This window comes from Glycine soja, chromosome 18 (genome assembly GCF_004193775.1).
Source record: "Glycine soja cultivar W05 chromosome 18, ASM419377v2, whole genome shotgun sequence".
Lineage (NCBI taxonomy): Eukaryota > Viridiplantae > Streptophyta > Magnoliopsida > Fabales > Fabaceae > Glycine > Glycine soja.
Genome location: NC_041019.1, coordinates 51388268 through 51415678, shown reverse-complemented (window position 1 = coordinate 51415678; position 27411 = coordinate 51388268). Strand labels below are relative to the sequence as shown.

The 27411-nt window shown below is 29.1% G+C and overlaps 3 protein-coding genes across 3 annotated transcripts; 2 read left to right on the top strand and 1 right to left on the bottom strand.

Annotated features, from left to right (window-relative positions):
• Positions 1-598: 598 nt before the first annotated feature.
• On the top strand, positions 599-4652 carry LOC114395733 (auxin efflux carrier component 5-like). Its single transcript, XM_028357576.1, has 5 exons — positions 599-1466; positions 2347-2432; positions 2605-2762; positions 3402-3478; positions 4022-4652. The coding sequence occupies exons 1-5, from the start codon at positions 751-753 to the stop codon at positions 4092-4094; spliced, it is 1110 nt and encodes a 369-aa protein (XP_028213377.1). The 5' UTR covers positions 599-750; the 3' UTR covers positions 4095-4652.
• Positions 4653-11383: 6731 nt separating this feature from the next.
• Positions 11384-16228, top strand: LOC114395398. The gene is made up of 15 exons (XM_028357173.1): positions 11384-11612; positions 11726-11799; positions 12102-12230; positions 12509-12562; positions 12671-12781; positions 13042-13125; positions 13219-13337; positions 13435-13536; positions 13714-13830; positions 14371-14439; positions 14523-14589; positions 14682-14735; positions 14884-14973; positions 15120-15152; positions 15825-16228. The coding sequence occupies exons 2-15, from the start codon at positions 11773-11775 to the stop codon at positions 15918-15920; spliced, it is 1152 nt and encodes a 383-aa protein (XP_028212974.1). The 5' UTR covers positions 11384-11612; positions 11726-11772; the 3' UTR covers positions 15921-16228.
• A 5417-nt stretch (positions 16229-21645) lies between these two features.
• LOC114394767 lies at positions 21646-23080 on the bottom strand. The gene is made up of 2 exons (XM_028356438.1): positions 22509-23080; positions 21646-22346 (listed from the first exon to the last, which is right to left on the bottom strand). Exons 1-2 carry the CDS (start codon positions 22581-22583, stop codon positions 22092-22094), a joined length of 330 nt encoding a protein of 109 aa, XP_028212239.1. The 5' UTR covers positions 22584-23080; the 3' UTR covers positions 21646-22091.
• Positions 23081-27411: the final 4331 nt, after the last annotated feature.

The following is a 27411-nucleotide window of genomic DNA, read 5'->3' as shown; positions in this document are numbered from 1 at the left end:
TATAGCCAAATTAAAGTGCATAATTAGAAGATAATTTTCACTTTACAAGTTGATTATAAGATGATATCAAATGTATTCTAAAAATAATTGTTGGGCTTATCAGATCACTTGCTATCATACCATCTTACAAACTTTACACTTGACATGTGTAGTGATATCACATTCATGTTGTATGACCATGTTGTATGTGCAGATTATAGATGAAAAAAAAGGCGAACTAGAGCTCGAGAATCTCACCTATTGAACTTTAGAGACAGTAGCCAGCTTAACTTTCACATCAACGAGGTCATTTCTAATAACATTTGAACTCACCACTTCTAGGTTACAAGAAAGTAACCTTGCTGTTATTGCATAAAAACTTACCTAGCTTCATAAGTTGTCGATAAAATCAATTAAAAGAAAATAACAAAATGATGTCATCACTGGAATAAAGATCATTTGTTTATCTCTCCTGTCCTTTCCATTTAGTGTATGAATATTAATATTTATATATTTTTAATGACTTCACTCGAAGAATAACATTATGATTTGTTTATTCACATGCATTTTGTCCTTTCTTGTAAGTGTATGCATATAAATACCTTAGATCGATTAATGTTTCACTTAAAATGAATTTTGCTTACAGCTAGCTAGCAAGCTGGACTGAAACCAAAAACAGAAAAACCAAAGTGCATGTTATTTCAATATTCATAATTTTTCTCGACAAGTTGAGGGTTTTTAGATCACACATACACACAAAGAAAAGAAAAAATGATAGGGTGGGAAGATGTATACAAAGTAGTGGTAGCAGTGGTGCCACTCTATTTTGCTCTATTATTAGGGTATGGTTCACTGAAGTGGTGGAACATCTTCACCAAGGAGCAATGTGAAGCAATAAACAAGCTAGTTTGTTACTTCACATTGCCACTCTTCATCTTCGAGTTCACTGCTCACATCGACCCTTTCAAGATGAACTTCTCGTTCATAGCAGCAGACACCATATCGAAGTTCATCATCATGGTGGTACTTGCCCTCTGGGCCAAGTGCACTCCTAAATGCACCTTTTGCTGGTCCATAATCAGCTTCTCTTTGTGCAATCTCACCAACGCTGTTGTTGTTGGGGTTCCAATGGTGAAGCCCATGTATGGAGCCCTAGGTGTGGACCTTGTGGTTCAGTCCTCGGTTCTTCAGGCCACCATATGGCTCCCTTTGCTTCTCTTTGTGATGGAGTTTTGGAGAACGGGAATTGAGGGCACCACCACCACCACCGTAAAACCAAGATCAAAAACAATGATCAATAAGAATGAAGGTGGAGGAGGGAAAGATGTGGAGGCTGTTGACGTGAAAGAAGAGTTGATGTTGGAAGAGAGTGTTACTAGTAGGCTTCCTTTTTGCAAGGTGATGAAGCTTGTGTGGCGCAAACTTGCAACAAACCCTAACTCCTATGGCTGTGTGATTGGCATTTCTTGGGCTTTCATATCCAACAGGTATACTTGTTTCATGGTGTATATTAATCAGCATACACTCACTTTCTTTGCCATCTCATTTTTACTTCATTTCTTTCTATCTCTTCTATTATATCATTTATCTACCCCCACCTCCTCAAACGGGATATATACAATCACAACTTTAATTTTCCATAATTACACGGACAAAATTCTTAATATATATTCATTTTCTCTCTCATTTAGTTTTCTTCAATTTTTTTTTTTATTTCTATTTCTTTCTTCATTTTCCTATCGCATCATTTATTAAATTTATCGATTTGTTACTATATCTTTTCTCTACCTCTATCATTTTTTCATCTATACACCTATATACATTATTGCTCTTTCACAAGATTTTAAATATCGGTCACCATTACAATATGCTTTTGTCCTGTTTATTGATACCACAACAAATCACAAATAAATACGGTTCTAATTCCAATCGCGAATAATAAAAAAGTTTTAATGTTATGGTCCAAATTAGGACCGTAGATTATTTTTTAAAATCTTTCTCTTTCACAAACAATTTTATATCGAATAGGATATAATTTTGATCATCGTCATACAATCAAAATAAATAATCAATATTAGGATTAAGTAAATCTATTTTAACTATTCTAGTTATACATGGTGAAAATTATTTCTTTCAGTTCTAAGCGATCACATGCTTCCCCTAGAGAGTAGACACAATACACGTATGTACGCACATTTAATTAATTATATAATGCATGTTTCATTCATGCACATTGGCCACTTGAAATTTTATTTATATATATATATATATATATATATATATATATATATATATATATATATATATATATATCAAACGATCTTTATGTGATGTACTGTGATACGATGTGTGTACATATATATATAGGTGGAATTTGGAGATGCCAAGTATGTTAGAAGGGTCTATACAGATAATGTCAAAGGCCGGGACGGGCACTGCCATGTTTAGTATGGGTGAGTGAGTTATTTATAATGGACATGATCACTTCTTGAATCTTAATTGTCATATCACTCTTCATATTCTTAATTGATCAGGGTACGTACTAATTAGACTGTTCATTTTTTCATTTTCCATTTTCTTTCTGTGCAAACGAAGACTAACCCAAGTGTGCATACATATATGCAGGTATTTTCATGGCACTTCAGGAGAAGTTGATTGCTTGTGGACCAAGCATGACCTTAATCGGTTTGGTTTTAAAGTTCATTGCGGGCCCTGCGGCTACGGCTATTGGTGCCATTGCTGTAGGATTGCGTGGTGACGTTTTGCGAGTCGTCATCATTCAGGTAATTAATTTCATTCATCGATCAAACACATACTGTGTATGTTTTCATTACAAAATTCATGCACTATTTTTATATTGGTTTACCTTATGGAAATCATTTTTTTTAACATCCCTACTAGTAATTAATTGTTGACTTGTCTATTTTATATGTGTGTGTTTTAATTGGTAGGAGAATTTCTAGCCACATGTCATGTTTTGGTAACTTTTCACAATGCAACAACTTTTTAGAAATTAAAATACTTGATATTGATTTGTGACTGTGACCACTGACTACGTACAAAAACATTCTCGAAAGATTAGTGAATGGTGATTAATATTCTTATATATATGAAAAGAGGTGGTGGATGAGGGAATATGGAGCAAGTGTTGCACACACTATATATGTACCGTAAGAGAACATGTCATTTCTTTAATATCTTGTTTTTATAAGAGCATTAACGTAACGCATGTAAACGAAATTAGCTAAATAAATCAATTACTTGTTAAAGTTTTGATTACATTATGCTTCAACATTTCAGAATAAAAATAGAAAACTAATATACATAGAGAAGAAAAGTTAATTCATTTATGAAAAAACAAAAGCAAAAGAAAAGGATGTTAATTCCATTAATTAATTTATTTCATTCTATATCTGGTGCAGGCTGCTGTGCCACAGTCCATCACATCCTTCATTTTTGCTAAAGAATACGGATTGCATCCGGAGGTTCTCAGCACTGCGTAAGTTTCGTTCTTCTGTGATGATAATGTACAGAAAAAAAAATTGGTGGGGTCTAAGTAAAAGGTTCAAAACTAAAAAATCAGAAAAAAAAAATTCATTAAATGTGAATAACCAATCAAAAGTGTGTATTCAAAAGAATATATATTTAAGAATGTGTTTCCAACATTTTTCTTAATAAAATTCCTAAATTCTTGATAAAATAAGCACCCGCTTAACATAGAGGTATATGCTTAATTTAGTTCCTTGTAAACTTTAATGTGAAGTCCTTTGAACCATTCCATAAATATATAGTTAAAGTAATGCCACTGGATTATCTAATGACTTGCAAGAAAATCTGATTAAGAGGAAATATCGTTTTCCTTCCACCACATAATAAATAATAACAACATATGCTTCTTTATTATAGTTCTTTATATTGGGTGTGTGTATATATTTGCACAATTGCACTAAGTATGTAATTATTAATAATATATATTGTTTGCAACCATTATCTATAGTTCATCATCCTAACATTTTTTTTTTATTTTCTGGTTATATATCAGGGTGATCTTTGGTATGATTGTTTCACTTCCCGTCTTAGTTGCCTACTACGCAATATTGGAGTTTGTACATTGAACAAGAGATGTTTATATATATATTATGGGTCCTAAAGGCTAGGGATAATTCAAACTATTTGATTTTCTTCTTAAGTAGTTAAACTGATTCTGTAGCTACCCAATTGTACCAATGATGCCTGTGCGTGTTATAATTTGTAATTTAGTCTGATTTTGATCCCTATTAGCTGGCAATCAGTTATATCTCATGGAATGTTAAAAAAAATACTACTACATATGTGATATGATTAACAATATTTTTTTTACACTTAATAAAAATGTTATTAAACTTTTTTGACAATATTTAAAAAATATCGTTAAATATGAATAAATATTATTAATATAAATAAAAATAGTGATATGAATTATACACAATATTTCATAAAATATCACTAAAATATATTAGTAACATTTATTCATATTTAATCATTTTTTAAATGTTACTAAAAGTTTTTAATAACATTTTTATTAAGTGTTAGACAAAAAAATATTATTAAAGACCACATATGTAATAGTGAACTTGAAATCATCCATGTTTTGATGTGTACATGGCCTATTATTATCTACAATCAATTTCTTAGCTCACATATATTATTCTCTCTCTCTCTCTCATATGTCTACATGGATATAGAATTCATAATTGCACTCATGGATGTGTTAAAGTTCAAGTGTGAATATAAAATCTCACATTGGAATACTATTTAGTCTTTGATCCATTTTAACTTTTTTGTGGTAGAATTCATGAGTGCAATGGATCATGAATAACCATATAAGTGAGTTTCACATCACACATTAACTCAACTTTAAGATTCAGGTTCAAGGATCTTATCAATACTTTTATGGTGTTTAACCTTCTCATTTTTATTCGATGTGGAACTTCATCTTACATTTATACTCCAATAAATGTGAAAACATTTGCTTAAGTAGCCTTTAACCGATGAATAACATCATGATCATTATGAAGTCCTTGACATAAGCACACATATTATGTTGCACATGTTAATGTGTCATAGTGTGAATAAAGAGTAAACAAAGTACGATTAACAAAAACCATAATCTTTGATTTCAGTGGTACCTTGGCAAACCAACATCATGGGATTTGTTTTAACCCATAAAGTGATTTGTGCAACTCATGCTCCATGTCTAGAGATTACCATGCAAGAAAGTATTGTGCATACATCCATTTGTTTTAGCTCTCATCCCTTGGTTGTTACTGTCGTAGGTTTATAGGGAAAATGAGCAATGCTCATCATATCTTGGAGGGCATAAACATATATGTTCAAGATTCAATTCATCATATTATTAATTTTAATAAAGAATTATTATTTTTTATTTTATTTATTGTTTTATTAAATAAAATAAATTTGATAAGTCCTTGACTAAAATTAGAGACTTGTTATCATGATAATAAAAAAACAAGTCTTTTGTAATTTTAATCTAAAATTTTCTTGATCATAAGATTATTGTGAAATGGAATAACAATAATCCAGATAGATCAATATATATGTGATAGTTTTTTTGGATAAAGATTAATAGATTTCGTTTATTAAATTGTATCTATAGATGATGCACATGAGGATGTCATCTTTGAAATGACTCAATTGAGAATTCGTAATGGTTAACATTACCTTAAACTATAAATAGGAAATTGTCAAAAAAAAAAAAAAATATATATATATATATATATATATATATATATATATATAATAGTTTCCTCTAACATGAGATTATCATAGTAATTAACAAGTTATTTATTTAATACTTGTAGAATTAATGATTAATCAAAAAGAAATTCATTAACTCTTGGTAATGATTTTGAGCTTTATGATAGAATTAAGACCTTAGTTAGGACAATTTAATGAAAGAAGAAAAAAGTTTCATATGTCATTCATTAGAGTTTGATAGTAATACTATACATGCTAACCTTGATAGTAATACAATTCAAAAGAGTTTCATATGTCATTCATTAAGATCTTGGTTAACTTATTAGAGTTTGATAGTAATACTATAATCTAAAGTTAATTTTGAATCGTAAATGATGGAAGAAAATATTACATCATTCTTTTATTTATTCTTGAAGGTAAATAATGTTACTTGATGTTATATGAACATTAAGAAGTATTGTTAGAAATCCATCTTAATTAATAAATTAATTGTGATTAATTTTTTATCGATTTAGTATTAAACCTACAAAATCACACACAAACGAGTGTTTCAATCTTTGCATAAGAAAATAATTTATTTCATAATTAAATTATAGAATTTAATTTAATCAAATAAATATTTTAGTGGAATATTATTATATTCTTTGCTAGCACCAAAAATATGATTAATATAAATAAAAGTATATTTTTTTATAAATATGGAAGTTGTCAACAAAATAAGAATAATATTTTATTACTACATATCAGGATCAAATCATGTGATTAGTTACTATAATTAATAGGAAGTTTCTTAATATAAAGAAATATGAAATTATTTTAATTCAAATATTTCTTTTTTGAAAAAGTTCAAATACATATTTATTTAACATTAAATAAAAACATATGTCTGAGAGCAAATGATACTAGACACAAACTAGAAAAGTTCAAATGAAAAATAAAAAGAGGTTTGTTCTTTAGAATTTCACTCATTAAAGAGTTGATAATAAAGTCTTCATACTATTGAAGAAATTTTTTATATTACATTAGGCATGTTGTAAACACCTTTTTTTTATCCTTCATATCTTTTGGGACAAATTTGTCTATACATATAGTCCACACCTTTGAGAGGGTGATTTTCACTCGTAGAGCAATTATTTCATTGTGTTTAATGTATCTTTTTTTTATAACCATCATAATTAGGATTTTTGGCTTTCCAATGATCCTGAGATATTTTTATAAGTTTAATTCTTTGGACTCAGTGAGAAGCACACATTTAAAACTTTATTACATTAATAAATATTTTTAAAAAATGGTTTATAGAAAATATTGTATATATATATATATATATATATATATATATATATATATATATATATATATATATATATTATAATGAATATTAATATAAAAATTTGAATTTTTATTAATTAATTTAAATTTATATAAATAATCATTCTTCAAAAAATTATTTATTGAATTAAATTTAAAATATATTATCCAAACTCAATTGATCTATTTCAATATTATATTATCTTTTCTCTAAAATATTTAATTTTATCATAATTTAAAAAAAAACTTTAAAATTTAATTTAACTCTATATTATGTTATTTTTTTATATTTTAAAAATAGAAACAAGATAGGTGTTAGTGATGCACCGATGTTTTGATTATTGTTTCTTCTACCTTATTCTAATAAAACGAAACCAAAGTTAATACATACCTCATTTATTTTTACCCTTTTTTCTTCATTCTCTCTTCTCTCATTGATTGTGAAGCTTTCTAGCTATCATCATAACCAAATAAAGTTTTGGACTTATGAGCTTGAAAAAAAGTCTTTAAACACTCAAAATCAATTGACATCTTGAGAGAGATAGAGATAGAGGAAAAATAAAGAAAAATATTGATATAATAAATGATGAAATATGATAGAAAGAGAGATACAAAGAAATAAGATTGTTGATGAAATGCTTAATATTTGGGGATCTTAAAATATAAGAGGTCAACCTATGAGTTTTGTCTTTTTCTTCTTGCATTTTTGTCGGCTATAGATTTTAGGCTACAACTTTTGCATTATGCTTCAATAGTGATTTTTATTTGTTTATCTAAAAATTTAGGAGCTAAACAATTATTGAATATATTGTAACCTTGAAAATCATTAAAATATTATGATATTTCTGAGTTTTGGAAATTGACCTAAATATAATAAGTTGGAAGTTGTTTGATCAATAAAATTCAAAAAAATTTAAACTAATTTAAAAAAATATTAATTTATCTCTTATTATTCTATTCAACGTTTAAATTTATTTTTTAAAAATAATAAAATATATTACTTCCCTACACATCATTTGTCCCATACATTGCACTTGCGGGATACATGTGTTAGCTGGTCTAACAAATAAAACTAGGTGCACTAATTTCTCCATAGTTGGGCCATGATAAGCATCTCTGCTAGACTGTGAACATTTTGACCCAACCCAACAAAATAAATAAATAAAAGGGGATTGCTATGACTGTGAACATTTTCTTGTTTAATTTAGGGTACATGAGAGTCATGTCAAGAAAATATATACACATTACACACACGCATCCTATTCATAACTTCGCACGTCTGTATCCATAACCCATATTGATGGTTGAAGAAAATAAATTAGACACTATAAAGTATTGTAAATTATTATTCACATGGACGAAGACAACGTGAGCCAGCTTATAGTTTTATGACTATTTGATGAATCATTCAATGTGACTTTATTATTATAGTAAATAAATAACATAGCTTGAGCTAATGCGTTTTTCCTTCTTTTTTTAATCATGGTATTGACTTTACAGAAATTTGTTATCGTTTTTTTTAAAAAAATTTCTGAAAGCAACTCGGAGTGAAAGGAAAAGAAAAGGAAAAACTAAGAAAAACTTGCTTTGGTACTTCTTTCATGCGCTAACTATCTTAGCAATAACAACAATTTCGGGGTATCAGTTTCTGTAGGATGAATTTGAGTATTCTTTTTACAATTTTCATAACGTTTAAATATATTTTTAGTTTTTATAATTTAGTAGTTTTTACTTTTCATTCTTATAATTTTTTTATTTTAGTCCATACAAATTATATTTATTTATTTATTTCTTAAAATATTACATAGAACACTTTTTTTTTACTATTTAAAGGATCATCTAAAACATTTAAAAATAAAAAAAAGATAATTTATAAGAACTAAAATCAATTATTAATTTTGTAAAGATAAAAAGTAAGAAATCATTAAACTGGACTAAAAAAATATTTAAACATTTTCATAATAATTGTGCCATTCTATCATGAAGAATTAATGAATAGGATTGCTGCTCTTCTGAACGGAAACACTAAAGGAGAAAATTAAACGAAATTTATTATGACGTGCATTCATATATTATTTTAATTCTTAAAAGAGTAATTGACAAAGCAACCAAAAATGGTTATATATATATATAAAAAAAACAAGTTATAAAAAAACCAAAAAAATGAAAAGTAATTAATAAGAAAAAGATATTTATTTATTTTTAATTGACTCACCTTCCAGTTAAAAAAACTTCTAACCAAATTGGTCACAGGTTTGAGTTCAATTTGTCTCCTCAAGCTGAGGTAAGTAAAGTTTTTCATACCTTCTTGGATTTGTAGTCACCCTCTTCTCATATATATATATATATATATATATACACACACACACATTACCAAGTTGTTTCGAGAATAATTCTACTGCACAATATTTTTTTCCTGCAATTGTAGTAACGACATTTTTACTATTGGAACTCAACAAATCTTTGTATTTGGTGGTCAGTAGGCTAAATTACTCGATATCCAGATAATCTTGTAAGAATAATTAAGATAGTATCAAAATTATATCTTTTTTTATAATAAAGATAACCTCTAAATCCAAAAAGGATTTATCACATGAGAGGAAAGATAATATAAAATTATATATTTTTTTAATTATGTTATCTTACCGTAAAAATTGATATTATAGATTTAATTTCACCTTTATAAAAGAGGATATCAATATCAAGAATAATTAAGATAGGATCAAAATTATATCTTTTATAATAAAGATAATCCTTAAATTCAAAAAAGATTTATCACATGAGAGAAAAGATAATATAAAATTATATATTTTTCTAATTATGCTATCTTACAGTAAAAATTGATATTATAGATCTAATTTCGCCTCTATAAAAGAGGATATCAAGATTTCAATAAGCCAACTTTACTCTAATTTATTTTAGATATTGGTTATTACTAGCATCAAAGTGTCTTTGCTTAGGAGGAGCTCACATGAGAATACACAGGCAGAAGATTCTGCCAAATTCAATAAGAATATAATTTAAATTTAAAATATTTGAATTATTTGAATGATATAAATTATTTTGAATTTATAATTAACAACTTAAATTATAATATAACGTTTTTTTATGGATCACATGAATGAGTTGTGTATGATCATTTAATACAAGGTTATTTTTAGCTATTGGTAAAAAACAGGTATGTTGAATTTGGGCATTATTTATTCGCGTTTAAGTTTTACCAAAATCGAGAAAAAATACTTATTTACTGTATTAATTACATTAACTATATATTTATTATATACATTTATGTGTTTAATTAATCAAATTTTATTTTCTTTTTTTAATTGCTTATACTGTAATCATTTTGTATAACAAAGACGATAAGAAAATATTGCCATCTACTTCAATTTGTTTATCATGCATATTGAATTGATTTTTTTTTTTGTTAATGTTGATTGCTTATTTGATTTATTATACTATTAATGATTAAATCGTGTAGAAAATAATTATGCATAATAAATGCCAAAAAAAAACAGATGGAATAAATGAGGATTCAAACTTTTTTTTTATTGAATGAGGATTCAAACTTAAAAATTTTATATATTCACATTATAATATAGGGATGGATTTTCATTATTGACAAAAAAATTATTGCCAAAGTTATAAATTATAACATAAGTTTTATTATGATAAAATTCCATAGAATAAATATTAGTTAACCTTTTAGTATAAAGGGGGTTGATAATAAAGGATTAGGGGTTGATTTTAGACCTCTCACATGCATTTCCCTTGCAACTATAGTTTTAAAATTTTGATATGGATTGAACCAATAAAACTTTTGAGTAATGATGTGATTAGTTTAACCAATTAATTAATTTATAGTTGAAGTACGATTAAATCATAATTAAACCAAATAATGTTCAAATCAAAATCATAATACTCCAATCCATATAAAAAATTATGGATAATAATAATGAACCTCTCTCTCTCTTTTTCTCTTTTTTTTTATTACATCTCTCTCTATTTCTCTAATTTTTTTTCAAGTTATATTAGTCAATCAAAAGTATATTACACGAAAAGAAAACCAAGTCAACTAATCAATCATTTAGTCAATCAAAAGTATATTACACGAAAAGAAAACCAAGTCAATTAACCAATCATGGATGATTTTTTTAGGAGAAATATTTCATAATCATAACCTAAAAAATTCCAAAAATATTTGCCTTTTTGTAAGGTTCAAGGGAAATTAATCACATGTGTTAATGTTATGTTATTACGCCACATCACATCATACATGCCAGTGATGCAATCGCCAGTTACGGTGGTCTACGCTAACACACAATGAAGAAACAGATTCCATTGGATTCGCAGAAAAGAAGAAAACTATGACAAAAACATTTTACTTTGGCGCGTCAGAAAAAAAAATAAAATTGTGTTACATTAAAAGTCACAACAACAACCTTAATTTTTCAAAATAACACCCACACCATACAAGATCATCGTGCAAAGCAAACCCATTTCGTGTTTCTTATCTTTCTTTATCTCTTTCTTATCAACTAACTATATCATTATCCACTAAACAAAAGGTAACTTATCCTTATGATTAATTGATCATGATTATGATCATGATCGTCTCTGCCACTGATAAACTTGTTTTACTTGGATTTGATTTCGATTTTTCATTGTTTTTGGTCAACAGATTATACACAAAACAAAACTGAAGGCTGTGCTTTGCTCTGCTTCTGAATGAAGAAAATGAAGACACATAGTCGTGTAGGCTACTTTTTCCTTCATTCATATATTATTATTATTGGAATAGAATCAATTTTTGTTTGCATTCGTGTTGTTTGATGTTTATCTTTGCTGTTTTTTCTCTGGTACTGTTTCATTTGTTTTGTTTTGGTATAGTCGTCTCCAAGTTGTTCTTCTTCTTCTTTTTAATTTGTTTAGCAGAACTATGAATTGTGTATGTGGCCCTTACAATGCAGGGTTGTAGAGGTTGAAATATTAAAATGTTATCATAGTTTTTAATTTATTATTACTTTTTCATCTAACCTTTTTTCCCTCTTATCTAGTACCAGGACAATTTGGATTCTGATTCAAAGAGTAAGAGATCATGCTTCTGTGGAATCGTTCCAGCGGTTTCTTTACTTTGTGTTGTCTTGCTTTTCTCGACTTTATTCTTTGCACAACGCTACAACGAGGTATATAAATAAATCCTTACCTTAGGATTAAACAGTGAAATAGTTTTCATGCAGTGTTGTTTCAAAATTACTATTTCATCTGCCAGTTGAATTTGGTTGACCTGGTTGACTTTTTTTCACCATAAATGTAAATTTGGTTTCATTCCATGGATGCTTTGGGGATGGATGCTTGTTGATCAAATACCAAATTGAATTTGACTTTGACTTTGATTAAATAGGGATTCAGATTCCTCCAAAATTTGAACATGAAGTATGATAGTTTTGGTTTTGTACTGCAGAAACTATTAAGGTGGAAAATGAACATCAAGAAATTGAAAAATGACAATTGCAAGGTTCATTCTCTTTCTCAGCATGTAAATTAGAAAGTATTTGAGTCATTGATAGTCTACTGTTTGGGATGTTCATCTTTGATGCTTATATTTGCTTATTTTGCTTAGTAGAACCAGTGCAGGACTGGTGGAAGTCATGCATTACCTGAAGGCATAATCTCCAACACTTCTGATTTGGAAATGCGGCATTTGTGGGATCTTCCTATGACTAAGACAATAGAGGTGAGTTTCAGTCATTCATGTTTTATCAGGAGAAAATTTGCAATTGCTTACATATTCTGATTTTGTGAGCCTAAGCCTACCATTAACCTCTACAATTTCTACACTCTATATAGATATTTTAGTGTAAAGTTATTGACATAGGCTAAGTAGTCTCTTCAATTGAGTTCAGCCTCAGTTTGCATTCTCTTTTATGCTATTCTTCTCCTAGTTATTTTTCTTTCCTCTTGTGGTTATGTTTTGACTTGGACACATTTGAACAGAATAAGGAAAATGCATCAACCAATTTGTTTGCAATGGCAGTTGGGATAAAGCAGAAAGATCTTGTGAACAAATTGGTCAAAAAGGTAATTTCAAGGGGTGCTCTGTATAAATTGTTCATTACCAATGTTCTAGTTTGATAAGTGATAAGTGATGACTCTTTCAACCCCAACTTGCAGTTTCTATCAAGCAATTTCGTTGTAATGCTCTTCCACTACGATGGTATTGTTGACGAATGGAATGACTTTGAATGGAATAATCATGTCATTCATGTGGCTGTAGCCAATCAAAGTAAATGGTAGGGGACCTCACATTTCATTACCATCAATAATATATAAAAAAATAATTAAGTTATCCTAAAATCCTGTATTCTTGGACACATTATTCTTGACTAGGTGGTTTGCAAAGCGTTTCTTACACCCTGACATAGTTGCAGAATATGGTTATATTTTCCTATGGGATGAGGATCTTGGAGTTGAACACTTCCACCCGGATAGGTATGTTCAATTTATTCTGTAAGCATATAAATGAAGCAAGTACACACTAAATTTGATTATAGCGAATTAAGTAGTTCAAAACTAGCAGTTATAACTTCTAAATAATTGAAAAAGTTCATACATTAGTACAACATCTTTAGGACTAGTGGCTGATATTTTATACTTGAATGATTTTAGGTATGTTTCTATTATAAAAAGTGAAGGACTGGAAATATCACAACCAGCACTTGATAGTAACAAATCAGAGGTACATCATCAGATTACTGCACGTGGGAGGAGGTCGAATGTGCACAGGTTCTACTGTTTATCCTTTTTTCTGTTCTCGACAATGATTTTGTTTGTATTATAAGAAACATAATTTTTTTTGTCTCATCACAGTAACTACAGTTAACTAAAGAACACAGATAGTTTCACCTTTATGAAGGATAGCTGGTTCCCATTATCTCATTAGTTAGACCATGGGTTACCATCAACACTATGCACTCTGCAACATGTACTTCTTCGTTTTGTTTTTTTGTTATAAAGGCAGTTAATAGTTTAGTTACTTAGTGCCTCTCTTTGATTTGAATTTTGGTGGAATTGATTTTGATAAAATTCGCTTTAATTTCATCTATAGTTTTACATTAATTAGAATGCGTGTCACGGTGTAAGAAATTGATTTTGCTTGTAAAAAGAACAGGTACTCACATAATCTAAATGGAGGCCATGAGTTCAAATTTCCTCAACCTTCGCTAATGAACTTCAATTGATAAATCATATTAAATTATTAAATTAGTTTTGAAGCAGATATTTGTGTCAATATTGAGTATGCTTTTGGTCATTGTGTTCGAGCAGAAGGATTTACAAAACTGGTGGTAGTGGCAAACGTTGTGATGAAAGTAGCACTGCTCCTCCTTGCACAGGGTAAATTGTTTTTGTAAATTCTAATTTAATGTGGATTCCCTTTATACTACTATAGTTTAAGAAAGCTTCACCAATTGTTTCAGGTGGGTTGAAATGATGGCTCCTGTTTTCTCAAGAGCTGCTTGGCGTTGCGTTTGGTATATGATCCAGGTGCACCATTCTCTCATTTGAATGTTACTGCTGAAGCATTACTATTAGATTACTTTATTTATTCATCATTTGTGGTTTACTTTATTTTACAGAATGACTTGATCCATGCATGGGGTCTAGATATGCAGCTAGGCTACTGTGCTCAGGCATGTTAAAAGCTCCTTAATTTTTGGTTCAGTTTGATGAGTTATTCCAATTCTACTTGTTGAATATTCCCCTGGTGGCATTCTCTTGTTTTCTTCTTATTATTATTTATACTTTCTAGTTTAATATGATCTTATTTATGGTTACTAGGGTGATCGAACAAAAAATGTTGGTGTTGTGGATGCTGAATACATAGTCCACTACGGTCATCCTACTCTTGGAGGCTTAGATGTGAATGAGGTAAGAAATATGGCATCTCTATTGCAGAGTTTTGCATTGTGCAAATGCTTGTACTCCTATAGTTTGCAATGATTATGATTTGTGGTATGCTTTTTATATGGAACAATTGTGCCTCTAATTCTACTGAAATTTATCTGACTTTGCAGGTTACATCTCGGACAAAGGATCATAGAGTTGATGTAAGTCTGTCTTGTCACAATTTTTTAGCCCAAACCATTGGCACATGCTTACGTTTACTAATGTTAAAATCACAATGCATTTTTCTGCTCCAAAATCACTCATCCAGTTAGGTTCAGAATCCATTTTTGTGAATAATTCTTTTTGGATGGACTTATGCTTGGTTGTTTGATAGGAAATAAAAACATTTTTTAATTCTAGTGTTATGCATGCACATTACCCCAATGCAAATATCTGAAGATATGGAAAATGACATGTTTGGTTTTATTGAATTGAAAACCTTGATTTAGGCACTAGTCACCTTCAATGACAATCACCCTCTCTAATGTCATTATCTGCCTTTTGACAGTTAGCTCAAATGATCATTTGTTTACCTCCATAATTAAATTTCTAATTATCAGATGATAGTGAACTCTTTTATGTATATAGCATTTTTTTTATGAGGAAATTTTTATGTTATTTCTTAATTAGTTGCAAATTTTGCCATCCAATTTTTAAAAACAAAAAATGTTTAATTATAATATAGGAGACATAGTGTCAAAAATTTTAAAATTAAATGACAAAATTTGCAAAAACATAAAAAATGAGTGATAAAATGTACAGCTAAGCCTTATCTAAATAATTTTGTAATTAACTTGTTACTACTTACTAATATTATTTTGTATATGGTTCAGGTGAGGAGACTGTCTTACCGTGAATTACAAGTTTTTAGAAAACGATGGCAGAAGGCAGTTGAGGAGGATGATTGTTGGGTCGATCCATTTCAATAACAAATACTGATAGTCAAAATTATGTATAGATTTTATGAAAATACACAAATATGTAAGGAGAAGCAAATTCAATTGGCAGATAAAACAAATGTTGATCATGGAGGGAGTAGTTAAAAAAGCCTAGAGGAGTTTTTTTAGCATCTCAAGGGCAAGCATGACTTCATGGGGAAAAAATTCTTCTCAATTGAGTTTGGTGCATTTTTGTTTAACCTTTCATTTTTTAATAGTTTCCAAATGGAATTGTTTATTCTGTCCTTTGCTAAAAATACGAAATTTTCTCCACCTTATGCAAATTTCTATTACCCTTACTTCATATTTTATATTCGTTGTGTTTGTAAAAATAGTTTAATTAATTATTTGTTTTGAAGTTCTTATTAAATTTATTATTGTTTAATTATTAAACAAATGTTGACCATGACCTACTAATAAAAAATCCGTTAAAGCAAATAAATATTTTCTGTCTGGAAGAAGAGATCCTCACGTTTATTATCTGATAATTCTATCTTGATCAAGATTTTTTTTCCAAAAAAGATACATTTGATTGGCTCCGAGAAATAAATTTTTAAAAATGATAAATGAGAAAATCTAATAGCAAAATCTTTTTTCATTTTTTTCCATAGATGTGATGTGAATTCCATGCTCATCGTCAACAAGGCTCTGCTATGTAGTGGAAATTCTTACTGCAAATGTTTCTTTCACACTAAGGTCAACTATCAATCCCTCCTAAAGTCTCGGCTACAATTCTCTGGTATCAAATTATTGAATCAAAGTCCGTGAATGGTCATTATTTCATTTATTCACAATTAAGACTAAAAACACATAACATGGCATACAATCAATAATACATGGCAAGGGAAACATTTAAGATTCGTGTGGTACATGAAATCAATATTGTAGTTTAAACCTTTTAATTCTAATTCCAATTGTCAGAATTCAAATTACTTCAACTTGATGATTTACATGTTTGACTTGTACAAAAAAAAGTGAAATTACCTTCCATGTTGAATTCTAATTTTAATTTGAGATTACTAACCAAAAGTAATCATAGATGAAATCATGTTATACTTGAGTAAGAAAATGATACGCAAGAGGTGAAAATAATGGTAATGGTAGAGATACAGTGATGGCGATAATAATTGATGATTAGGTTTAGATTTAGCGTAATGATGTAAGGTCCCGTTGTATTTACATGAGAGAAATAATCTATTTAGTTGGAAAACCTATATTCAATTTCTTCATAGTGCAAATTCTTTTTGGGCTAACAACAATCATGTACCACAAGTGTAATTAATCTTAATCTTTAATCGAATGGGTTAGAGAACACCCGTAATCTCTAATATAAAAAAAACAAAAGATTATGAATTATGTTTCAAATTGTAGAAGTAAGATTGGCCATGGGCATATGGACCAATTTGACAGTATAAACTCAGTCCATGATGAATTACCAAAACAAAAGACCAACCATATTGAATTAAGTAATTAATCACGAATCATGTTTATGTGAAAAGGACATTTTTGAAAGAAAAAAAATTAAAGAATGCGTGGGTAATATAAATAGCAAATTTGATAGTGTTAATAGTTACTCCCAAATTAGTAACCCAGTTTCGCTCACAGGTTAGCGAGCTAGCCCAATTGATTAATAAATATATTAATATTTTTTTTTAAAGTTAGGGGAATATAATAAATATTAAAATATTAAAATGAACTAAAATAACATTTTTTTAAAAAAAAGAACTGGCCCCTTAATTTAGTCATTTTCCCACAATTAACCTCTAATTTAAATGACCCAACCCAAAAACCCAACGTTTTAACCGACCCATATTTTTAATAACCTTGACTTGCATAACATGTCAACCAACAAACTTACCCTTTATTTATGTATCAGAAAGACATACCCTTTATTTGTTTGGACAGAATAGGAGTAGAAGAAAATAGGAAAGAGAGAGATAAGTAAGAGTATTTAATTTTTACTGTTTGATTGAGAAAATAAATAAAAAGAAAGTTTATTTTGTGAATCCTACAAAAAGTACTTTTTTATTTTTTCTAAGGACATCAAAAACTGTTCTCTCCCCCAAATTGGTATGAAATGGGGAAATGATCACTCTTTCATTTTTTCCAATTTCTTAAAAAAAATTTACAACATAAAATTTTTTAAAATAATAAATAATTATATTAGTGAAGTAAAGAATTAAATTTTTAATTAATATAAAAATATTTTTCATATAATTTATTTATTCCTATTCTCTTTTTCCTTCATCCAAAAAAAAATCTACTTTCATTCCTATTTCTATTCATTCAAATAACACAATTTTTTCCACTACTTTTATTCTTCATAAGTAATTAATAATTGCCTAAGATACTTAATTTATGAATGAATTTAGAGACAATTTTCTCACTTTTCTTCTTATTTGCACTCTTGTTAAACTCAATTCAATCTATTTTTATAAAATTTTTATCTTTTTAGTTAGTTCTCTTATTTTGTAGTTATCTTAATTTTTCTAATTCAATCCCTTTTTGTAGAAATGGAGGTTGAAGTTGAAAAGCAAATTTGGAGCAAAAGCTTGAAGTGTGCAAGGAAAATGTGCTAAAGACAATTGTTAAGCCAGAATTTCAGGTTAAGCTAAAATTCATATAGAAAGCAAAAGATTCAAGTCTAACTAAGCAAGAACTGGTGGCTGAGCAAGAGTTATGTTGTGTTCATTTGAGATTTATGTACTCTGGCTAAGCCAAATTTTATGGCTAAGCAAAAATTGTTGCCAAAAATGAAAAGTTTTCTTATGTATTTAAAGTGGATGTCTGTCTAATAAAGGATGTCTCTTCATTTTTCTTTTGTCTAGAGGCATGAAGTTCTCACTATTCTTTTGGAGAGAAGTTCTTCCCTTGGGTCCTCTTCTCCATTTCTCTTCCATCCTTTCATGTATTTTGGAGCTACTCATGGCTATGAGTTGCTAAGTTCCTCCATTGTTGAGGTTAAATGTAACCTTACTCAAACTCTCTTGTATCTCTTGGAATATATATATATATATATAAAGTTGTTTGTGTTCAATGGTTGTTGTGAAATGGTCAACCATGACATGATTGTTGTTGGAAAATGTCTTCATTGTCTAGAGTTGAAACAAAATACTCAATGAACTTGATGTTTAGAAATGAAACTTACTTCATTGATTATCTTATGTCATTAAGCTTAAAGCTAATTCTTTTCTTATTGAGGGGATCAAGACCTAATAAAGGAACCAAGACCCTTTTCATCTAAGAGATTAGAGCTAAGAAGACATTTATTGACTAAAGAGAAATGCTAAATTTAGTGAAGTCTAATCTCGACAATATCTTTTCATCTAATGGATTAGAGCTTAGAAGGCATTTATTGTTTAATCTTCTATTTTCAGCTTTATTTTTATTATAAAACCACAAAAAGATCATTTTAACCTTGTTTATGAACTTGTTCCGTTTTAATCTTCACAAAATCAACCACCAAAGTTAGTGTTTTTATAACTTTCTTATGATATTCATTAGCTTAAGTTGATATTAACGTGAAATTACTAACATTACGCAAATCTCTAAGGAAACTATACTTAATTTTTTCATTTTACTACTTATACGATTTAATACGCTTTTCATATACCCAACTTTAGGTAAGAGTTAGGAATTGAAAAGGATTAATTTTAATTATAATTACATGAAATTAAACCTTAACTTCTATTCCAATTCCAAACAGTTTCTAAACCTCAGGATTAAATTTCAAGAATTAATTTCAATCACAAATCTCAATTTTTTGCCTAATTTAGTGGCTCGTGTAGAAACCTATAAGAATCACTCTAGCTTGGTTGTGCTGAGCTATAGTGTCTCTACCACTTCCTTCTAGTGAAATATTTTGGACTCAACGGACAAGATTACAAGTTACAACAGCAGCTGATATATGCATTTTGTGCATTATATAATTTATCAAATTAAAGTAACCAACCCATTTAGTAGTAGTTTTTTTAAAAAAAAAAAATTATTCAATCAAGAAACGGCAGTAGTGCAAATTATGCTTAAAAACAAAATGCGAAAATGATAAACCTTTCAAGTCTAGAAAAGCACTAACAGGGATCAGGTCCTTTAATTCAAATCAAATATATAAAGCTTTTATGCAGCATTGAAGATATAGCAGTAAACTATCAAGCAGTTACGTGTTTTTGAACTTTCCACAAGCTAAAGAAAGCGTAATTGAAGCAAAAATAGAAATACCAATATGGCAAAGAACATATTTTGCTTGGTCACGTGCTGCAGAGTGTAACTATAATACTCATTGACTCACCAATCAACATAGATGGAACCACCAAGCTGGCTCATTTTTTTTATCCATAAGAATCAAAAACAAGTATCAAGGAATTTACAATAACTCAAGTACACTTCACGTACACTGCTCAACCAGTTGAATTAGACTCCTTTGTTAAGCTGGCTCATAATTTTCAAAAAAAAGATTGAGAAATTATGATTCGGCCACACCCCATCCTATTTGATCCTTAAAATATGCTTTCAACAGCACATGGGTTTAGCCCAGCTGAGGTCAGAAAGATTCCCAACCAATGTTCACAAGACTCAGATGCAACTCCAACAAAACCTACTGCAGCCATACTCATAATTTACCAACAATAATAATTAATATCCATGCTTTATAAACATTATAGAATTGCTGGTATTAGTATTATACCAGAAATCCTACAAATGCAGCAACAACTTAACAAAGACCAAGTCTCATAGTGTTAATGCATGGGACTAGTCAGAGCAGTGAACCAACAACTTACAAATATGCAGAAGTAGGTTTTGTGGCAAAGGCTTAATTGCCCTACTCCAACCCAACCACCACCCACCTTATTATAATACATAGGGTTGGGTACACCAATATGCATTAATATCATCACATCCATCTTCACCACCAACAATTAAGACCCATCAACACATGAGCTTTTCACCAAAATTAGCACTCCTCAGTGCCCTCTATCTAAGGTGAGTGAAAAGCTAACCCATCTGCCCCCTGTTGTCTCCCTCTAAGGGTGCCCCGTTTACCATTCTGGGACCACCCTAATTGGCAGGCATCTTCATATGTTTTATGATCCATAAGCCACCTTTTTTACTTTGCCTACAAGTTTGGCTGTAAATTTTCATGTTACATCCAACTAGTATAGTAAACATACAAATTCACAGACCAGGAATAAGCTTTTATGACTACTACCAAGATAAGAGGTTTTAATTTAAGAATTAATGATACATACACTGAGGAATAAGCTTTTATGACTACTACCAACATAGGAGGTTTTAATTTGAGAATTACTAAGTCCAAGAGTGTAAGAAAATTTTATATTGTCATCCAATCACAAACCGTAATAAGTTCATGGACTTTAATAATAACTACCTCAAAAGCCATACTAATATTTTACTGACACTGTAAGCTTGTTAAACTCTTGATTTAATGAGGTAACCAGTAAATCTAATCTGAGCCAGAGATACCATACCATGAAAGCTACTTCATGCTCCAAAAGAAAACAAATGGTTGGGAGTAGTGAAGGTAATTGCAGGACGAAGAAAGGGTGTAGTGGAAGCAGCAAAATATTACTAGCAGATACGAGAAATCAGCATTATAATATTCAATAAAAAAATCCCTCAATAGTGCAATCTGCATAAGAACATCTTATCGTTAAAATAAACAAATGAAATAATTAAAGAAGGAAATCACAAGTCGTCATAACAAAATGAGAATAAGTTGTAAAGTTGAATCATGGTCCAGGCCAAACGACAGGCTCACTGAGCACTTGCATTACTATAATCATTCAAAAAAGTGAAAAATTATCATGAACCCCAGTATCTCCACATAAAGGGACAACGTTTTCTTGATTCCCCATGTACTACATATAATTATATCATATATTGCTATTCTGACAAATCAGACAATGTGCTATATCTCCAGGCACCCCTAACAAATCCCAGTAAGCACTGCAGAAAGAAAAAATAATTCCTGGAAATAACAATCCCCAAATAATAATAATAACTAATAGTAATTAATAAACAGACTAACCAAGAGCAGATATTCTTCACTTCACTTCCCATTCACACTTGCAACATAATTAACTAAAAATAACCCTCAATTTTTTTTCAATTATTATTATAAGACTATAATAGGGGGAGAGGGGACTAAAGATGGCATCCAAAGCAATTACAGGTCTTTGGTGTGAATGAGCAAAAGCCAAAAGGTCTATGAGGAATGTTGCAATTGATGGCATAGCAACAAGGAGAGGGCAAGCACATCCCTTTTGCTCCACCACAGCAGGTGCACAAGGCACATATCTGGAAGCTTCCAAGTTTCCTTCTGCTCTCATTCATCACCATCATCATCTCCATCTTCCCAGCCTCCACCAAGGGCACCATTGGAAATGACCCATTTGCCTCCTAATCATAAAAAAAAACAATCTTTTTCAGTTTACATCACTCCCCAAGAGAAAATTCACAGGAAACATCACAGAGGGTAACAAAAAAAAGTAGCTAGATCGAAGAAACAAATTGAAAAATGAAAACTTTTGTGTGTGAGAGGGGGGGGAGGGGGTGACTCACATGGACCAAGCTTGCCTCATTGGCTAAAATGGACACAAAAATGAGAGAGATGATGAGACCATGAGCAGGCATCATGGTTGGTTGGTTGGTTTGTTGGTCACTGACAAGTGCTTCTTACTCTCAGGTTTGTGAATGGAAAGGGGCTGGTGATAATCTTGTCTTGTGTGGACAAGCTTCAAATTGGTGTATCATAAATGTGTATTTGGTGCCTATTTATATATAAAAAATAATATAAGAGCTTTGGCTTGGTTTGATAGCCAAACTGAATAGCTGGTTTTGCAGATTTCACAAGGAAAGGGTGAAAACAAAGAAGACTAGGGAAAATGAATTATATGAGTTGGAAGTTAGAAGACAGTGCTAGGAAAGAAAGGCAAGGAAAAGAACAAGGGTTTCCTTTGAAAACAGAGGCCACAGCACAGAGTGACCCTTTTGGTTTCAAGAGGTAGTAAAGAGAACACAACAAAAACAGAGAGAGAGAGACTTTCTCTGTGAGATTTAATTAATTGAGAACATCAAGCACTCACACTCTCTCTCCGTCTCACTCAAGTCAAGTGTAAACACCCTTTCTTTTCTTCAACCCAAATGTGTGAATGTCTGTAAACCTATTAAAGGCAATATTATTTATTTTAAAAAAAAAGGAAATAGTGTGCAGTAAAATAAGAGAGTGTTAAGTGCTGTAATAAAGAAAGATTCTTGAAATATTAAAAGGAAAAATTATTTAATGAAAAATTATAGAAGAAGATAAAAATAATTTAAGAGGAATGTAATTTTTCATTTCCTAATAAAAATCTCTTTACTTTAAGCTCCTTAAAGAATGTCATTAAAGTATGTCGGGCCATTAAATCCAAAAAAATAATTTAAGAGGAATATAATTTTTCATTTTCTAATAAAAATCTCTTTACTTTAAGTTCCTTAAAGATTAAAGTATGTCCGGCCATTAAATCCATCAAAGTTATCTTTTATATTTTTAATAATATTTCATGTTATTTTATAATGTCATATCATTTTTTTATCATATTATTAATATAAAATATTCAACAACTTTATTTGATATTTAATTTTTATTAAAAAAATTGATTAATCATCTTTAATAAAAAAAATCATTCGATCATATTTTTTTCATTCATAAAATTTAAATTTAATATCATTCAAACAAACTATTTATAAGTAACCTAATCATCTTTTACTCCAATCAAAAAATTCAGTAAAAATTTTCAAATACACCCATAATATATTTTTAAAATCACATCTCTTCATTTATTTAATAAAATATTATGCTAAGGGCCCATTTTACAATAAGAAAACGGGTGCTGCAGCTGGTAACTCATTTTTAAAATTGAACTACCAAGTTGTTCTCCAATAAAAAGAAAAATTACTCCAAATTTTTATTATTGTGCCCGTCAGATCTAAGTAGCAACTCACTTTGGAGTTGTTCTTGGAACACTGGCTAACATTCTCCGTAAAAAGAAATTAGTGTGGACTGTGGACCTGACTATAATTATTGGGTTTGTGTGAATAGATGCACAATATATATGCATCAAGCATATGGGTCTTCACTAATTCTATCATAAATGGATTCAGAGGATGCAATTTGGCACTCACACAGAGGGTTATATTGGAAATGACGGTTAGTATAAGATGGTCGGGGTGGTCCTTTGCTAATAGTAATAGGTACTATTAGTCGTAAATGTGTAGTACTAGTAGTTACCACATCTATTTCTTTTAACTTATTTTAAAAAAAGGCATTTTTATTTATTTACTATTTTGAAAATTTTAAAAATAATAATAATAACAATAATTATAATTATTATTTAAGTATACCACTATAAAAAGAGAGAAATCTTTGGATTGATCTCATGTCTACTAAAAACCTAAATAATTAAGCTTAACAAATTTATTCATTTCAATTCAACAAAATCAAACATATTTACATATTTACTCCTTTACAAATCTCAACCAAAACAAGGTTGATTTGTCAAGTTGATAACCCAACATAGAAAAATATCTTTTATTCTTTTTTTATCAGTAAATATTAATCATTAATTTATTAATTTTTGTTAATAAGAGGATTAAAACTTATGATCTCACATCCCTTCCGTCCTCTCATTACCACCAAGTCATTGTTATATATCTCAAAAAAATATCTTTCATTCTAACTTTAAGAAAAGTCTCTTTCCCATTTTTATTTCACAAATTATTATCATGGCAAGTGTATGAACACTTGACATATTTATCGAACAGAGTAAAGGTATCACAGGTAATAAACCAATGACATCAATTAAACCAATGACATCAATTAACTCGGTCTCATTTAATCCATATTATTCAACACCTATAAATAACATAATTCAATATCATTTATGTATGACGAATCAGTGTATCCTATTTTTTTATATCGCACTAAAATTTGAATTTATAACCTTGTCCATGATGCCAGACAAACCCCCTCCCCTCTTCACCCGCACACACACTTTGCCGACCCTATTATTATTATTATTATTATGTCAAAACAACAACTAACATGAGTGTTAGAGCTTTAGCAAGTCTAAAAATTTAAAGTTACAGGAACAATACTCATATTATGACTTTTTATATTATGGGACAATACCCATATATATTAATTTATGGGGACTATACTTATATTATAACTTTTCATGTATTTCAAATTATGAAAACAACAGTAACTCGGCCTAATCAAGATCTAACTATATTTGAGACAACCCAACTTGATGGCACAACGTATTAATCTTAACATTATACATAGTTAAATTGTAGAATTAAATTAGTATATAATTACAATTAATTTATATTTTTATCTATGTATTAAGATAAATGATATCAATATAAATATAATATTCTTTTGCATAAAACAATATTTATTAAGTCAAGAAATTGTATCATTAATGCGTAATATTTAAAAAATTATATTTTTAAGAGAATACATGACATTAGACCGGTTGAGACCACTCAAAGTATAATCTGAATTCATCTCAAAAGACACTAGGTCTATTTTTTTAAATCCTAGACCCGTTTAAAGTTCTGTGACAGACTAGGTTGGTGGAATGGGTCGAATCTTAAACACCCTCGTTCTATCAATTCACCTAACTAAGAAGAAGTGGTAAAAATGGGATGTAAAACGAATAAATAAGAAATAAATTATGATGTATTAGAAAATTATAAATATTTTACTAATGTCATTGGTCAAAGTAAAATTAGACTCAAATTCATTAAACAAAATCTCAAATTCAAATTTTGTGAATAAAAAATATATAATTAAAAGAAAAGGCTTTGAAGCTTTTCATCAGCTAATAATATATGGTAAAATATTATTTCATATAGTAATTAAAATATTTTTTCCATTTTTATCCTTATTATATATAATTATTTGAAATAAATTAAAAAAAATGATAACAATGTCATTTAACATCAACTTTTGACTGAAGGTAACTAACAAAAACTAATTGATGAAAGATAATAATTTATCATTTTTATTTTAGACTCGTTGATGATATGATAAATTATATGATTATTCATGTAACTATCATATCATTAATCAAAGCTATTGTTTGACAATAGGAATTAGAATGATAAAAAAAATACAAGGTCTCAAAATGATTAAAAAAATTGTTTAAGAATTAAAAAGTGATTTTTTTTATAAAAAAAAAGTTAATAATGAAAACATAATTAACCCGCATGAAAACAACCCATATTTGGACTGGCTAACTATTTATGCTTTCACATGGATTTGAATTTTCAACATTTTATAAACCTCTCGACCATTTCGGTTTGAAATTTGGTTACTTTATAGTAATTAGTAAGCGCATTATGTGTGCTTTTCCATAATTTTATTAGAAATGATAAATATACTGACAAAAACATCATAAAATACTCACAATACATTAATGAATAAATTTTTCTCGAACACTCTCTTGCACGTTAATTGTGTACCTAATTTTTTATACCCGTGGTTCCAGTGTAGAGATATTCATCACTAGTGTGTGTACTTTCCTTTTGTTTCTCCTTTCAAGTATAGTAGTATTTGATTAAGATGAGAGGGTTACATCTCCACTTCCACGTCACCAAATATAGAAAAAGGAGAAAGATTAACATATTTATTTCTTAGAGCATCTCCACTGTAATTTCTCGAAGGATTTCTTAAATACAAAAACTATTTCTAACAATTTCTTTTCTATTGGAACAAATTTAAGTGATAAGAAAATTTCTTAAAACTAAAATTTGTATTGTTTACAAGAAACTGTTTCTTAATAATAAAAAATAATATTTATTATAGTAAGAATTTCTTAAGTGAAAAAAATTATTTCTTACCATTGAAAAAAATTATTTCTTACCGTTTCTTTACCATTAAAAAAAATCTATGTGACAAGATAAGTTTTTTAAAAAAGATTTGTATTTTCTCCAAAAAAAAAATGTTTCTTAGTAATAAAAATAATATTTATTTGACATATAACAACATCATAATTAAAACATAATTAGGTGAAAATAAAAAATATATAAGTGAGTTTCTTAAAATTTTTAGAATTTTTTAGCATTTAAACAAAATTATATATAAAATTTTTACAATTACTTAACATCATGGAAACCAAAAAAATAACTTAAAAAATTCATATTAGGGATACTATAAGGTCATATACAGCTTTAACTTCGTGCACTCACTAAATTAGAGGCAAAAACACAGAACGGTTTAAAGAGTGTGGCTAGTGAAAGCGCAGGGCAGAGCTGAACACCACGGAAATACCAATAGCTAGAAAAAGTTATCTAGTTTGCTTATCCTTTTGCTTTACAATTACAACGTTAATATGCGCCATCTGTTCAGTGTTATCCATGGTTTTAACTTTTAATAATATTTTCCGCAAAAAGAATATTTTCCCACAAAAGAAAAATT

Coding starts and splice junctions, on each gene's coding strand:
- LOC114395733 (XM_028357576.1), top strand. CDS start 751: ATGATAGGGTGGGAAGATGTATACAAAGTAGTGGTAGCAGTGGTGCCA. Junction 1,467..2,346: donor TGGGCTTTCATATCCAACAG/GTATACTTGTTT, acceptor ATATATATATAG/GTGGAATTTGGAGATGCCAA. Junction 2,433..2,604: donor CACTGCCATGTTTAGTATGG/GTGAGTGAGTTA, acceptor ACATATATGCAG/GTATTTTCATGGCACTTCAG.
- LOC114395398 (XM_028357173.1), top strand. CDS start 11,773: ATGAAGAAAATGAAGACACATAGTCGT. Junction 13,537..13,713: donor GAACACTTCCACCCGGATAG/GTATGTTCAATT, acceptor GAATGATTTTAG/GTATGTTTCTATTATAAAAA. Junction 14,974..15,119: donor GAGGCTTAGATGTGAATGAG/GTAAGAAATATG, acceptor CTGACTTTGCAG/GTTACATCTCGGACAAAGGA.
- LOC114394767 (XM_028356438.1), bottom strand. CDS start 22,583: ATGATGCCTGCTCATGGTCTCATCATCTCTCTCATTTTTGTGTCCATT. Junction 22,347..22,508: donor ATGAGGCAAGCTTGGTCCAT/GTGAGTCACCCC, acceptor TTTTATGATTAG/GAGGCAAATGGGTCATTTCC.